At 36.5% G+C, this 17243-nt stretch overlaps 1 protein-coding gene across 1 annotated transcript in view; it reads right to left on the bottom strand.

Annotated features, from left to right (window-relative positions):
- The window catches only part of LOC129724073 (uncharacterized), a 214452-nt gene that overhangs the window by 119339 nt on the left and 77870 nt on the right, over positions 1-17243 (bottom strand). Inside the window, exon 4 of the mRNA XM_055678684.1 lies at positions 12363-12454. Coding sequence (XP_055534659.1) covers positions 12363-12454 — 92 coding nt within the window. The remainder of the gene's footprint in view (positions 1-12362; positions 12455-17243) is intronic.

Raw genomic sequence — 17243 nt, 5'->3', positions numbered from 1 at the left:
TAGAAATATTTAGAAAAACTGTGAATTGCTGATGGCGTACGTAAATTGCTTCGAAAGATGAACATACTTTACTGCGAAAGTTACTTTTGTCATTTTTTTACCCTAGAAAGGAGTTCCAGCTATCGTACAAGCCACAGGAGCATTTTGAAGAACAAGCACAAGGTCTAGATTGAATTTTCGGCACACCAAGAACTTTGGTAAATTGCAATGCGCTCGAAATTATGACAACTTTGGTTCTACTTTTTCGATTCAGATAATAATTGAATTTTTATGAAAACATTCCTAAGAGTATCTATTTTCAATGCAAGCTAAATAACTTTTGTTATTCTTGTTTTTACAAAATCAAATATGAATACCGTTTCGTGAACCTCTTACTGTAAATAGCTTTAAAAAGTAATTGTTGTCGTTTAACCAAAACAGATCAAAGTGGTCCAAATCTGACAAAACACGAGCAATAAATATAGCGATATGACTATTCACGTATTAAAAAGTTAGCGATTAGCGATTAGCGAAAGTTCCGCTAAGGTGGGTTTAGCGTTTAGCGTTTAGCGATTATCGAGCTAAATTTTCCGGTTAGCGACTTAGCGATTAGCGTCGCTAAATTTTCGGTTAGCGGTGCCCACCACTGGTTATTATGGCAACTTTGAAATACCAAAACCACTTCCCCACCCAATCGTTTTGCCGAACGCACTTTCTACGTAACGTGGGAGCGACTGTGTGTGTATAAGTATGCGCTTGCTTCATTGTGGTTCATGCTTGTGTGTACAGATTAGTGGTCAAGCGGGGCTAAATGATGATCTACAAACAAGGTAATGCAATGTATGATTTAGCAACGGTTTGGTGAGCTAAGCCGTTTCGCCCAAATTACCCCGGGATAATACCACAGAAAACATTTAGTGAAAAAATCGTTCTATTCAGTGGATACCAATCCTCCCTCATCTCCGATTCATGATATCCTTAGGACGATCCGTTCGAAGGATGGTCCAGCACTGCGTGAAAATGTCATCGATGCTTATGCTGGACGTTTTTTTTACGCAGTAGACGAAAAATGCTGATAGCCAACACCCTAACATGTACACGAGCACGAAGGAGGTTCGGATAATTGCAATAAATTTCCTCCGTCATAATTCACGCGTTACATATGGGATGAAGATTCGGATAGGACAGCAGCTATTCAGACTGTCCGCCAGAAACAGTTCGTTCGGGATTATTAAAGACGACGGTGACATGATGAATTGCTCGTTAACAGTGATTTGTATTTCGCCGTTCAGGTCTTTGAGCCACGAGAATAAATCTTTTTGAGTTCTTTAGAACTTGGAACAGAAAATACAGATTAACGGATTTAAACAGAGTGAGAAAGCTGAAAGTTACGATGTAGCCTGTCTTAATACTATTAGCATAAACAATAAATCGGCGCAGAGTATTATAAATCAGGAAGCTTTTTCGGGTTTCCCATGTTCTGCTTATTGTCGACACCATGGCCGTGCGTGGAATTTCCGACTAGGAGGGGTATTGATTAAATTTTATTTTTGATACTCTTGAATCATCTGCAAATTTATAAGAACGGTTTCACTATGGTTTGAGGAATTTCATGCAATTGTCATGCGGAAATATGGACTGTAGCGCACAGTGCAATATTGTTAGTGTCTTTCTGCTGACCCATACAGACGAGTACGGTCTTCGCAGCAAACTTTATTCGCTACTGTCAGTACTGGATAATTAATTAGCCACACCCGCGATAATCCACTCTTTGGGTACTAGAACATTGATGTTATATATAAAGTAATAATTTAGGTATAGTATGTGAAATTTGACGTAATAATTGTGCTAAAGAAAAAGTGAAATGATAGAAATGATTTTTAATTTCAACTTCAATCCCGAGCAAGGCCGCAAACATTGAAATAGTACAATATCAAATTTAAATGATGTTTAATCATAGGTATAGTTTTGAACAGTCTCCGGGTTACGTTTCTTTCTATAACTTTCAAACCACATGTTTAAACATTATGAAATTCATTGTTTAAGGGTTTGAAAGCCCATTAATTTGAATTCAGCTATGTTCATAGCTTCTTAGATATAAGAGCAATTTTCACATTTTGACGCAGCGCCAAAACTAAAAGTTTGATTACAATGAAATTCAATAGCAACCTAAGCGGCAAATAGACCCTTCATTTGACATCAAGATAGGAAAAATCGGTCAGACCATCTCTGTGAAAAGTGAGTGCGTAAAAAAGGTGCACATACACACGTACACACCCACGCTCACACACACATATACACCTATACATGCATACATGCAGAAAATGCTCGATTCGTCGAACTGAATCGAGTAGTATATGACATTCAGCCATTTGAATCAGTTTTCATTAGCCAGTGATCGTTAGGAGAAAGTCAATATGTTTACTTTCATTATTTGATTTCACATTTTTATGAACAACGGACAAAGTTACAATCCGATTACAATGAAATTCAATAGCAACCTATGAAGCAATTAGACCTTTCATTTGATATCAATTTTGTGAAAATCGGTTCAGCCATCTCTGAGAAAAATGAGTGAGTTGAAAAAACCTCAGGATAACTTTTCTTTACATAACTTTTGAACCATATGTTCAATCATTACGAAATTTGAAAGTTAAGGGTTTTGGAGACAGGCCGATCGTTTGAAACCAGTTTTCTTGAAATCGGTTGTGTTGTTTCTGAGATATTGATGTTTCGTGATTTTTACATATTGATACATAACCTCTAAACTAAAAATCCGATTACAATGGAATTCAATAGCAACCTATGGTGCAACTAGACCTTTCATTTGCAATTAATTTCATGAAAATCGGTCCAGCCATCTCTGAGAAAAGTGAGTGAAAAAAAAAGTTGCACATACACACACACATACACACATACACACATACACACATACATACATACATACAGAAAATGCTCAGTTCGTCGAACTGAGTCGAGTGGTATATGACATTCGGCCATTGGGACCACTTTTATACCTTTGGTTTTTCCAGTGATTGCTATACCTTTCTAGGAGAAAGGCAAAAACATGAGTGAGAATCAATAAGCTTTAAAACACGTTTCATCTGTTTATTTGAAACCAATTCTGTTCAAATCAATTGTGTAATTTCTGAGATGATGAAGTTTCGTGATTTTCACATTTTGATACATTACAGACAAAGTTACAGTCCGATTTCGATGAAATTCACAGGTTCTTATGGGACAACTAGACCTTTCATTTGCAATTGATTTCATGAAGATCGGTTCAGCCATCTCTGAAAAAATTGAGTGATATTGAGAGAACACACCCACACATACAGAAAATGCATAGCACGTCGAACTGAATCGAGTGATGTACGACATTCGACCCCCTTTTATACTTTTCGTTTTTTGCAGTGATTGCTATACCTTTCTAGGAGAAAGGCAAAAAGTGTTTGAAAGGTTTGATTATTGGAGTTGTAACTCTAAAAGGCGTAACCGGATCCAAACTTCCATATAGCAATCCGATATAATACCTTTCAGATTAACCGAAAAACATAAGAATAACAGTACGTTATTTGTGATTTCGAAGACATGGCCAACTGATGTTTTCGACATTTGCATGCAATTTTGCATATTTAATAGCACAATTTTCACCATATTGTGGGTGGCACACGTATGCTTTGAATGTGGCTTGCTAGACAAAAAGCTTTTTGGTCAAAGTTGTGTAGAATTTTATCACAAAACTGTTTGCTGGGTACCTCGAACTGCTAGAAAATGGAAATTTTAGAGATAAAGCACTTTTTATAATAAAAAATAACAGTTTTCCTTGCATATGTTGAACTCTAATATTTAATAAAACACGTTTTTGCCTTTCCCCTAGAAAGGTATAGCAATCACTGGAAAAACCAAAGGTATAAAAGTGCTCCAAAGTGTCGAATCTCGTATATCAATCGACTTAGTTTGACGAGCTGAGCATTTACTCTGTGTGTGTGTGTGTGTGTGTGTGTGTGTGTGTGTGTGTGTGTGTGTGTGTGTGTGTGTGTGTGTGTGTGTGTGTGTGTGTGTGTGTGTGTGTGTGTGTGCGAATGTGTGTGTGTAACGCACTCCCAATCTCACTCGATTTTCTCAGAGATGGCTGGACCGATCTTCATGAAATTAATTGCAAATGAGAGGTCTAGTTGCCCCATAAGACCCTATTGAATTTCATTGCAATCGGATTTTTAGTTCAGAGGTTAAGTTCAAAAATGTGAGAATCACGAAACATCATTATTTCACAAACTACTCAACCGATTTCAATAAAATTGGTTTTAAATGAACGAGCTACTTAAAAAACCCTTAACTTTTGAGTTTCATGAAGATTGAACATGTGGTTCAGAAGTTATGGAAAGAAACGTGTTCTGACTCATGTTTCTCAGAGATGGCTGGACCGATTTTCATAAAATCAGTGTCAAATGGAAGGTCTAGCTGCCCCATAAGGCCCTATTGATTTGTTTTGCAATCGGACTATTGCTTTGCCTGTTATGTTTAAAAATGTGAAATCCAGCTATGAAAAGGAACATATTACGAAGACTACTCAAACTCACTCACTTTTCTCAGAGATTGCTGAACCGATTTCCACGAAATAAGTGTGAAATGAAAGGTCTAGCTGCCTCATAACACCCTATTGAATTTCAATGTAATCGGACAGTTACTTCGTCTGTAATGTAACGAAATGTGAAAATCACGAAACTTCATTATCTCAGAAAGTACACAACCGATTTGAACAATGTTGGTATCAAATGAACGGGCTAGTTAAAGGTCAATTGATGATTTTATATTGATTAAACACGTGGTTCAAAAATTGTGAAAAGAAACATGTTCCGGTGACTTTTTAAATTCACTCGTTTTCCCGAAAATGGTTGGACTAAATTCAACAATCTGAGTGTCAAATGAAAAGTTAGGCTTTCCTATAGGTTCCCATTTTATTTGACTATAATCGTATTTTTGTTCAAACCGTTATGTATTAAATTATAAAAACAACGGAGGTCTATTATCTCAAAGATCACACAACTTATTTGAACATATCTAGTATAACAGTCCACATAAGCACTGATGATGGTTGCATGTAGCAGCCGAAATACGTATCTGCGGACGGTATTCGATTAGAGGGTATTCGATTTTTTGTAGTAGAATTAAATGGAAACATAACCTATTCTCAATATTCAATTCCATTCTACTAAGACGCTCAAAAATAAATTTATTTAACATATCTAGTGTCATTTGAACGGGTTGTCTCTCAAACTCACAAGTAAGAAATTTCATAGCAATTTGATATGTGGTTCAAAAGTTATGAAAAGAAACGGAATTCAAAGACTAAAAGACAAAGACTAAAACATATGGCCTCAACAAAATTTAAATTTGGTATTGTGCTATTCGTACGTTCCCGGTACTGCTCGTGATTGAAGTGTACGAAATTCAAAGTCATTTCTTTTATTTCGCTATTTCTTCAGCACGGATATTTTACTCCTAATTAATTTTTTTTTTAACTTTTTGCCTTTTCCCTAGAAAAGTATAGCAATCACTTGCAAAACCGACGATATGAAAGTGCTCCAAAGGGCCGAATGGCATATATCACTCGACTCAGTTCGATGAGCTGAGCATTTTCTGTATGTGTGTGTGTGTGTGTGTGTGTATGTGTGTGTGTGTGCAGATTTTTATTTTCACTCACTTTTCTCAGAGATGGCTGGACCGATTCAATTGAAATTATATGCAAATGAAAGTTCTAGTTGCCATTGTAATTGGATTTTTATTTTAGAGGTTTTGTTTAAAAATGTAAAAATCACGAAACATCAATATCCCAGAAACCACACAACCGATTTCAATAAAATTGGTATCAAATGAACGGGCTATTTTAAAAACCCTTAACTTTTGAATTTTATATAGATTGAACATGTGGTTCAAAAGTTATGAAAAGAAACGTGTTCTGAAGACTGTTTAATCTCACTCATGTTTCTCAGAGATGGCTGAACCGATTTTCATAAAATCAGTGTCAAATGGAAGGTCTAGTTGCCCCATACGACCCTATTGATTTGTTTTGCAATCGGATTATTACTTTGCCTGTTATGTTTAGAAATGTGAAATCTAGCTATGAAAAGAAACATATTTCGAAGTATACATAAACTCACTCACTTTTCTTAGAGATGGCTGAACCGATTTTCACGAAATAAGTGTCAAATGAAAGGTCTAGCTGACTCATAACACCCTATTTAATTTTTCTGTTATCGAACTGTAACTTCGTCTGTAATGTACCGAATTGTGAAAACCACGAAACTTCATTATCTCAGAAGGTACACAATCGATTTGAACAATTGTATTATCAGATGAACAGGCTAGTTAAGGGTTAACTGATGAATTATGATTTAACACGTGGTTTCAAAGTTTGGCTGTCCTATACGTTCCCATTTCATTTGATTATAATCGAACTAAGCAACCGTTATGAATTATATTGTTAATAAAACAACGAAATTCTATAATCTCAAAGATTACAAGACTTATTTGAACATTACTAGTGTCATACGAACGAGTCATCTCTCAAACTTACAAATAACAAACTTCATAACAATTTGATATGTGGTTCAAAAGTTATCGAAAGAAAAGAAATTCAAAGGCTATTTAAAACTATACCTGCCTTGATCAATATATGTGGCCACAATATAATTTAAATGTGCTATCGTACCATTTGAATGTTCTCAGTATCGCTCATTACTTTTATTTCGCTATTTATTGAGCATTTACATTACGTCAAATTTCATATTTTATACTTATATTACAACATCATTATTTAAGAACCCAAAAAGTGAATACACATTTATTGGATTGAAGTGTTCATGTAAATCTATTTTTGAGAAAGGCTGGGTCCGACCGATAGGTGGATTAATTTAGGTTTTTGCCTTTCTTCTAGAAAGGTATAGCAATCACTGGAAAAACCGAAGGTATAAAAGTGGTCCCAATGGCCGAATGTCATATACCACTCGACTTCTTTCGACGAACTGAGCATTTTCTGTATGTATGTATGTATGTGTGTGTATGTGTGTGTGTGTGTGTATGTGCAACTTTTTTTCTCACTTACTTTTCTCAGAGATGGCTGGACCGATTTTCATGAAATTAATTGCAAATGAAAGGTCTAGTTGCGCCATAGGTTGCTATTGAATTTCATTGTAATCGGATTTTTAGTTTAGAGGTTATGTATCAAAATGTAAAAATCACGAAACATCAATATCTCAGAAACCACACAACCGATTTCAATAAAACTGGTTTCAAAAGATTGGCTGTCCCCAGAACCCTTAACTTTTAAATTTCGTTATGATTAAACATATGGTTCAAAAGTTATGTAAAGAAAAGTTATCCTGAGGTTGTTTAAACTCACTCATTTTTCTCAGTGATGGCTGTACTGATTTTCACAAAATTAGTGTCAAATGAAAGGTCTATTTGCCCCATAGGTTGCTATTGAATTTCATTGCAATCGGATTGTAACTGTGTCCGTTGTTCATAAAAATGTGAAATCACATAATGAAAGTAAACATATTGACTTTCTCCTAACGATTACTGGCTAATAAAAAGGTAGAAAAATGATTGAAATGGCCGAATGTCATATACTACTCAACTCAGTTCGACGAATCGAGCATTTTCTGCATATATGCATGTATAGGTGTATATGTTTGTGTGTGGGTGTGTACGTGTGTATGTGCACCTTTCTTTCGCACTCACTTTTCTCAGAGTTGGTCTGACCGATTCTTTCTATCTTGGTGTCAAATGAAGGGTCTATTTGCCGCTTAGGTTGCTGCATTGAAATTAATTGCTATGAAAGGTCTAGTTGCCCTATAAGACCCTATTGAGTTTTTTTGTAATCTGATTTCTAGTTAAGAGGTTATGTATCAAAATGTAAAAATCACGAAACATCAATATCTCAGAAACTACACAACCGATTTTAACAAAATTGGTTTTAAATAAACGGGTACCTAAAAAACCCTTAACTTTTGAATTTTATGAAGATTGAGCATGTGGTTCAGAAGTTATGGAAAGAAACGTGTTCTGGAGACTATTTATTCTGACTCATGTTTCTCAGAGATGGCTGGACCGATTTCCATTAAATTAGTGTCATATGGAAGGTCTTGTTGCCCCATAAGACTCTACTGATTTTTTTTGCAAACAAATTATTACTTTGCCTGTTATGTTTAAAAATTTGAAGTCCAGCTATGAAAAGAAACATATTACGAAGACTACTTGGACTCACTCACTTTTCTCAGAGATTGTTGAACCGATTTCCACAGAATTAGTATTAAATGGAAGGTTTAGCTGCCTCATAACACCCTATTGAATTTTGCTGTAATCGGACTGTAACTTCGTCTGTAATGTATCGAAATGTGAAAATCACGAAACTTCATTATCTTAGAAACTACACAACCGATTTGAACAATATTGATATCAAATGAACGTGCTAGTTAAGGGTTAGCTGATGAATTATGTTCGAACACGTGGTTTCAAAGTTTGGCTGCCCTATACGTTACCTTTTCATTTGATTGTAATCCAACTTAAGCAACCGTTATGTTTTAATTGGTAAAACAATGAAAGTCTATTATCTCAAGTATTACACGACTTATTTGAACATAACTGTCATACAAACGAGTCATCTCTCAAACTTACAAATAACAAACTTTGCTTTGATCAATATCTATGGCCTCAACATGATTTATATACGGTATCGTACTATCTAAACGTTCCCGCATCGCTCGTGATTAAATTGTTCAAAATTTAGAGTCATTTCTTTTATTTCTTTATTTCTTAAGCACTAACATTACGTCAAATTTCATATTCCATACTTTAATAACAACTTCAATATTTTAGAATCCAAAGAGTGGATATACCTTTATTGGATTTAAGTATTCATGTAAATCTATTTTTACAAATAATAAGTTTGAATGAGAAAGGCTCAGTCTGACCGTTAGGTGGATTAATTTAGGTTTATTCATGGTCTTTTTACACGAGGGATGCGTTCCAAATTTGTATGGGATCGCGTAAAAAAAGACTTTTTCAAGTTGCGAGTATAACGGAGAAAACCGTTTTAAAATGTTGGAACCTCGATTGAATATGATAGTGATTAATCTAGAGACCAAAATTCAACATTCTAAATTTTCAGTATTTACACCAAAAATTGAGATTTTTTTTGAAAACGGATATATGATAACCTTTGGCCTTAAACGGAAAACGTGATTGAAATGAGGTCGATATCTTGTACCGTTTTTGAGTAATTAAGAAAAGCAACCCGCGTAAAAAACGTGTAAAGAAAATCTTACTGTACTGTGAATAATATTCAACTTAAAATTGTTCATCTTGATTAATCGCGTCATTCCAAATTTTGAACAACCATGTTCTAGGCATTAGAGTTGAATATAGGGTTGAAAAACTGCTTCTAAAATACCTTTTCAGGAAAAGACTGATATCTCTGCAACCTCATTTTATAGAGGTTTGAGGTATTCAGCAAACAGTTTTATGATAAAATTCTACACAACTTTGCAGAAGAAGTTATTAATCTAGGTAATCACGTTCAAAAGTTAGGTGTGGCGCCCCTTTAACGGTGAGAATTCTAACTAATTCCCCTAAAGCATTTAGAGGACGGGAATAATCAAAGAGGTTTCCTGGAAGGTATGAATAACAATAACAATATCGCACGCAAGCCTGGGGGGCTTATGCGGTCTCGATCAACTAGATTAGTTGAGAGAATTCGTTATCGATATTGTTTTTGGCACATTTTGCATGTGTTGGATAAGTACAACGATACACCGTGCCCCAGTGCTGAGTCGAGAAAATTTCCAGCTCGAAAAGATCCTCGACTTGATCGGGAATCGAACCCGATATCACAACCGTGTGGGAGAGCTAGCCGACCGATATCGCTAACCACAGAGCCACGGGGACCACAGGTATGAATAGGTATGAATAACATGAATAACATAGGACTTGAAAAAAATAATTTCGCCGTCCGTTTTTTTTTATTTGGCTTCACTGTGGAGCGTCGGTGATTGGCACAACAACAAGGGCTAGAGCGACGAAAAATAAGTTAAAATTTAAAAAAGTCCTCCTCCGTTGTGATTACACGGTAGAATTTGAGGACAGTAGCGTACAATAATTTTGAAAATAATAGTTTCGTTCAGAGATCATTGATAAGCAGTGTGAACAGCAAAGGACCCAGAATACTGCTTTGAGGAACTCCTGAAAGACTCTTAAAAGGCGTAGGGTTCGTTTCACCTATCTTTACTGGATGATCCCGTCCCGTAAATTTAGACATTATCTATCGTGTTTCCTTCGGATAGCCTCCATGAAAGTTCGGACCATCTGTTGGTCAACCACAGCGGCTATTGTATTCCATAATCTCTTCATGTCTGCAGCATCCCGAGTCACCTTTTCGGTTGAGTTTGTAAACGACCCTATTGTCGCAATACCATTGAAGCATTTGGCAGTTTGCCAAATTAGGCCAAAACTTCATCGAATTTTTGTGAGCGTTAATGAACTGGAAGAGACGTTTTTCCGATACAATTTCGAGTACATTATCTTGTTTGTGACGAGAGCCTTAATTTCTGTAGATAGTTCCTAATTGTGTGCCAAATCAAAAATTTCCTGGAAAATTTACTATCGCAAACGGATTTTACTTAGAACATCTTGTAGAATTTCAGGTCTGAGAACAGTCCAAAGATCATCTTCACGTACTTTCCGACTACTGTTCTATTGAAAGGTATAGAGCTGTGATGAACGCATATTTCAACCAATCATAGCTTAGAATAAGGTCAAATATAAGGTGAAACTCTCACGTTCTCGATAGTTGTACTTCGCGATCGAAAAACTATACATCAATTAGGTAATTTTGAGGTGCTAACAAGCACCGTTGGTGTTACACTGCGGATTAGAGTGGGGCGTCGTTATATGGAAAAAATGAAATTTGATAGCACAAAGTCAGAACCATTGCAATTCAAGTTTGTATGAAGATTTGTATGGAAAATCCTATTTCTTTGCAGTTTTTATTCTAGAGAGCTCAAAACGGCCTAATATAACGGCGTTTTATAACTTCAAAAGCTAGGGTTTTTGCTATTTAACAGCTTTGCAGAAGACACCAAAGAGCTGGAATGTCCCTAAAAATGCTAGAGCCGTTCAAAGTTGAGTATGTCGAATTTATTGGTGAAAATAATTATTTCTGCCAACACTACCAGTGAACCACCATCAGTCAGATTTCTATCAGAAGTAACCTGTTGTTTGAAGTTTATAAATTTAGCTGGACTAAGCAAGTAAAGTAAGTTGAATATTCTAGGCGCAGGTAGGATCTATGCATCTATCTTCTATATATTTTGTATGATGGAAATGCCATTTACATACAAAATGAAAAATAGTAGACACAAATGAAAACTCTGCAGCATCCCCCAGATGAGGTAGGATTTGAAGGTTTATTTTGTAAACGTGTAAATACGGAGCCAGCTCAAAAGCTAGAAATCTTATCTTATTTTTCGCAGCTTGAATTTTACTGTGTGTTTTCGGCAAAATCCACCATTCATAAAAAGAACACCGCCATTATTAGATCACTATGATGATAGAATTCAGGTGGTTGGCATGGCAACAAATACAATCTGAAGTAGCGTCGTTGTCATGGTGGTTGTCGGGTAAACTAAAACGTGCTAGTGAAGAAAATTTTCAAAATGTTAAGTGTAGGTAAAAGCTAGTAATAGAAGAAAGTAGAAAGGCTCTTAAAGAATTACGTATTATAACGGAAGATTTTCTTAGAAACCATTAGTTTAGGTTTTTGGATTTGGTTGATATCTCTGACTTATTTTCGTTAAGTTTTACTGGTTTAATTTTGCTGTGGTCGAAATGATGAACTGCTTTCCATAGTTCAAGGTGAAATTAATGGTAAACTGGAGCCACAAAAGCCAAGATGATGTAATTAATCCACTAAATTCGCTGGAATCGCCTCGATTTCCAGCTGGATTGGTAATTATAGTGTTGCGGAACATCAAATAATGAATACAAATTGTCTGCTTACGTTGAGTAGAGGTGTAGTCATCATTAAAATTTTACCTCATTTCAATGATAAGTACCTTTTGGTTTAAAAGCATATAAGCATGATCTTTTACCGGAGCTCTGGGAAGAAAGGGCTCTGCCATTTAACAGCAGAAAATGTGCAAATTAATTTATAGTACCCGACAAGCTGTTTGATCCTCAGATGATTAAATTTTTCAGAGATAAGATTTAATTGTGCTGAAATTTTATCACCCATCTTCAACACAATACGTAATTGGCTTTTCAATTCAGTTATGTAGATTTTCTCAATCCAGTCTGCCAACAAGGGTGGGTGCGATACTCACATAATTACGAATAATCCTCTCATGTACTCCTGCATATCATCAACCAGATTGACGGCACAAATTCCTACGCCTTCGAACTTGGGGACATATTTCTGAAACAGAGAAGAACATGAAATTTTCGTGTGTTAAGAATCAGCTGTACGTATTATACTGTCAAGGAATGCGAACAAAATGCAATATGCGAAGAGAATAATTTTGGATTTCCCTCAGCAAACAGCAACCCTTTGAGTGACGAGAAAACCCCTGCGCCACTTGGGGGTGGCGGATTATTATCTCATTGCTCCCACACTTGATGCATACCGTGTTGGTAACGCAACAAAAATCTTTGCCAGCTAAATTTAATCCGCCGTTGTTCGCTTGCTGCCGTAGACTTTTTCCCCTGTCATGTGGGTGCGAAAAAGGATCGACGTTAAAGTGTTTTGGTACGCAAACTGTTACTCCCACAGCAAAACAAGCGAAGCTTAAATCAGGGCATCGTTTAATGTGGGTTGGCGGCTGGAATAATAGAATAATCTAGGGCTTAGGAAAAATGTTCTTTAATAAAAAGTCTGTAAAACTGGAGTACATTCTTGAAAATGGTAACCCATGATGCTATTATTTTTTTTTTCGACTGAAAGCTCCGTGGTATATTTTCATGAACGTCATGCTGTCCACAGTAGAATGGGAATACAAATCAAATGTGTAACAACGGAGGCAATTTCCATAAATTTGTGTTTTGTTTTGTACTCGCTGTCTCGCTGTCAAATTATTCCCTGGTGGGTTATATGGGGGCAATAAGTTGTTGTCATGAGCAGTAGAATAGCATTACCGTACCAAACTTAATTGCACGGCACCCCTGTAAGCTTGTAATTCAGATATCAGACGAGTTGGATGATGGTGCTATTTCATTTAAATGTAATTTCATTTTTAACCCAAGACAACTTTGCATCATACACTAGGCACGAGAAACTTTCCGCTAGCCGTAAATTGCTAAACATCGTGACCAACTTTTTCGGTAAATTAATCTTCTTCCTACTCTATAGGTAGATACATTATCCAGCGAAATTATAACCCCCCCCCCCCCTTCCTTCTCGCGTGCTCAATAGTGAGAAGCTGGTGAAAAACGCTGCTGTCGAAGTTTATTCAATTACTGACACGACCGCAATCAATTCCCCTCAGCTGCTGCATCTCCCCAGAGAGAGTAAGTACTTTTCCAAACATCCGAAGGGTCGGAAAAGAACAACATCCGAAAACAGGTGAAGTTGCGTGCCCGTATGCTCGTATGTGTGTGCTAGCGAGCGTGAGTAAACAATGAAGAAAAATGGTCTTCCCTGGAAGATGCCAGCGTCACCTGTTTTTGTTGGTTGTTTTTTTCGCTGCTTCGTGTTACACAGTAACGCTCTTTTATCTTCCCGGTAGCAATCAATTTTTGGCGGGTGGCGGTGTCTTCGACCAGAAAGAGGCGTTGAGCTGCTTCTAAAGTGATAACCGATGTTGCAAAATGTTTTGTTTTTCTCTCTACTGTTTGGTGCTGAGGAACCAAATTTTCGATATATATGTTTTAGTAACATTTTTGACATTTTTGAAATCAAAAACATTTTTCGCATTTTTGACTTTTTTACACGTTTGACATTACTGGTACTTTTGACATTTTCTTCTTCTTCTGCTCCGTAATTGGTAGATAAAGTTTCTTCTCTACTACGAACGATAACGGCCTGCTTGCTTGTTTCAGCAGCCTAGAGTTGTAGTCATGCTTGGTTTCGCTCTTTTGCTCTTTGAATGCTCATTTGGCTATATTTTGTCAAGGAAGCAGAACTCGAACAAGTCGTATATAAAATACTTGTAGAGATACTCTATCTCAACAATTTGTCCAAACATTGTATTGTTGAAATTACCATAGGTACAGCGTAAAAGTCAGACCAAGCTTGTAAAACCGGAAAAGCTGCTTGTTTGGTACCTACGAAAATAAAACTACTCTGGCTATGGAACTACAGCAGTTTCAACATTACAATGTTCAGAAAAATTGTAAAGATAGAGTGTCTCTATAAGTGCTTCATATATGTCTCGTTTGAATTCTGCCTCCTTAACAAAACATAGGCTAATGAGCGTTCAAAGAGCAAAAAATCGAAACCAAGCATGGTCGTAGTCGCTCGTGCCGTATCAAAAGTTTTCCGCCATTCTACTCGGTTCTGGGCTACTCGTCGCCGAATTCCTAGACGTCTCAATACTCGCAGATCTGCTTCATCCTGATCAAACCATCTAGCACGTTAGGCCCCTCTATTCCTGGTGCCGGTGGGGTACTTGGAGAGAACCGATTTTTCCGCACTGTCATCCGGCATCCTCGCGACATGCCCGCCCCATCGCACAGTGGTTTAAAAGCGGAAGTTCGTGAACTTAATTATTTTGTGACGTTTGTGTGCATCTTAGCCTTTCGGTTTGTTCTGATAACTTTTAACATTTTTGATTTCACAACTTACGGAATATTCGCCATTTTGATTTTTAAGGTGAAACTGTATTTAGAATAAATTAACTTTTTTATTTGAACCGATAGCGAATAAATGTGTTCTACAATGTTGTAGTACTTGAAATTTTAATAAAGTTTGCTTTAAACAGTAAGTTGCCATGGCTTCAATTTATTGAGATATAACATGGTCTTTGGAAGTAGTACCTTAAAATTAGTTTTTTGGACTTTTTCACACTTAAACCACATTATATAACATGGGTATGTTGAGCAAAGTTTTAGGTGATAGTAAAACAAACAACTTTGCTGTAGACACTTATTCGTTTAGATCTCATCTGTAGAAGATACTATGATTTTTATGTTAAAAAAGTGCTCTTTTCAAAATGTTATTACTAAGTAAGCTGCAAACGGTTGCACTTGCAATAAGTTTCGTCTGATAGCTCGAAGTTTAGTCTTTAATGATTGTGAAGATACCCAGTGGCCGTCAGTGGCCTGAATTATGTGGTGGTTTTTAGTTTATTACGATTGTTGATTTCAAAAATCAGTTTTTCAGGTTTATTCTTATTTTATCTACGTAATACCACTTGGGTATGTTCAGCAAAGTTTAAGATAATATTAATATAGGCAACTTTGCTTAAAACACCGAAACGCATGATGTATTTCAATGGAATATGTTATGATTTTAGGGCACATTTTTTAGCATACCATTACAAACCAATCAGCAAACTTACTTGGGATTCATATTTGTAAACTTTTTTGATGTTTGGTATTTTTAAACATACTGGAGATGAGTGAGTCCGACGATACCAACCAACGGCGAATAAGGTCGAGATTCAAGATAGTTCTTGAGCATTTTCTGGTATCTTTTTTCTCGATTCCTGAGCCTCTTCGGAAAGTTGACCTATTGGAACATTAAAGTGTTCAATAATTTCGCTGCCGTGGATAAGTATTTTATGCATTGAAGCTGGCATATAGTACCACGGGTATAGATGCGCTAAATATGTTGCTGTCTCTGCACAATATACGGAAAACCGCTTAGTGTTGATTTCGCATCCAGATGCTAACACCTGATAATACATTTACATTTTAATTTTAGGTTGAAAACTGTAGTTTTACCTTTATATTACCTGCAATATTGCTCCGCATCGTTCCAAAGCTTTCACGTCTTGCCCAGTTATGCATGCCGTTTTAGAAGCATTGGAAAAGAAACGACGAGCAGTGTTTCCATCATTTGATGTCCCTGTTCCTTCTGGCTTTGGTTATCATTTCAAAAATAGTGGGTTTACCCGAAGAATCATAACATATTTCATTGAAAAGCATCATGCGTTTCGGTGTCTCAGCAAAGTTGCTTATTTTACTATTATCTAAAACTTTGCTGAACATATCCAAGTGGTATTACGTGGATAAAATAAGAATAAACCTGAAAAACTGATTTTTGGAATCAACAAACGTAAGAAACTAAAAACCACCACATATTTCAGGCCACTGACGGCCACTGAGTATCTTCACAATTATTAAAGACTAAACTTCGAGCTATCAGACGAAACTTATGGCAAGTGCAACCGTTTGCAGCTTACTTAGTAATAACATTTTGAAAAGAGCACTTATTTAACATAAAAATCATAGTATCTTCTACAGATGAGATCTAAACTAATAAGTGTCTACAGCAAAGTTGTTTGTTTTACTATCACCTAAAACTTTGCTCAACATACCCATGTTATAAAATGTGGTTTAAGTGTGAAAAAAATCCAAAAAACTAATTTTAAGGTACTACTTCCAAAGACCATGTCATATCTCATTGTAGAACACATTTATTCGCTATCGGTTCAAATAAAAAAGTTAATTTTTCTAAATACAGTTTCACTTAAAAAACAAAATGACGAATATTTCATATGTTGTGAAATCAAAAATGTTGAAAGTCATCAGAACAAACCGAAAGGCTAAAATGTACACAAACGTCACAAAATAATTAAGTTCACGAATTTCCGCTTCTAAACCACTGTGCATCGTAGCCTCCCGACCTTCGTCAGGTGTACAATGGGAATCTCTCCAAGTAGTGCCTGCAGTTCGTGGTTCATACACCTACGCCACTCTCCGCTTTCGGTTTGTACTCCTGCAAATATTGTTCGAACACTTTCCGTTCAAATACGGCCAGTGCACGTATGTTCTCCGTGAGCAGCGTCACGGTTACAAATCCATAGAGAACTACGGGTCTAATTAGGGGTTTGTACATCGTCAGTTTCGTGCGGCGGCGTATGCTCCTAGATCGAAGCGTCCTGCTCGACTTTTAGTTAGAATACGTCGTTGGACCTCCTTACTCGTCGCCGTCCATGATCACCGTCCGTGGGAGGCGAATGTTAATGTCTTTCAAGCTTCTTCCTTTCTTATACTTGGTTTTCGATGCGTCTATTTCTAGTCCAACTCTTCTAGCTTCCACTTTT

The sequence above is a fragment of the Wyeomyia smithii genome, chromosome 1 (assembly GCF_029784165.1).
Source record: "Wyeomyia smithii strain HCP4-BCI-WySm-NY-G18 chromosome 1, ASM2978416v1, whole genome shotgun sequence".
NCBI classification, from domain to species: Eukaryota; Metazoa; Arthropoda; class Insecta; order Diptera; family Culicidae; genus Wyeomyia; species Wyeomyia smithii.
Note: the sequence above shows the minus strand (reverse complement) of the source record. Positions and strands in the feature narration are given on the sequence as shown.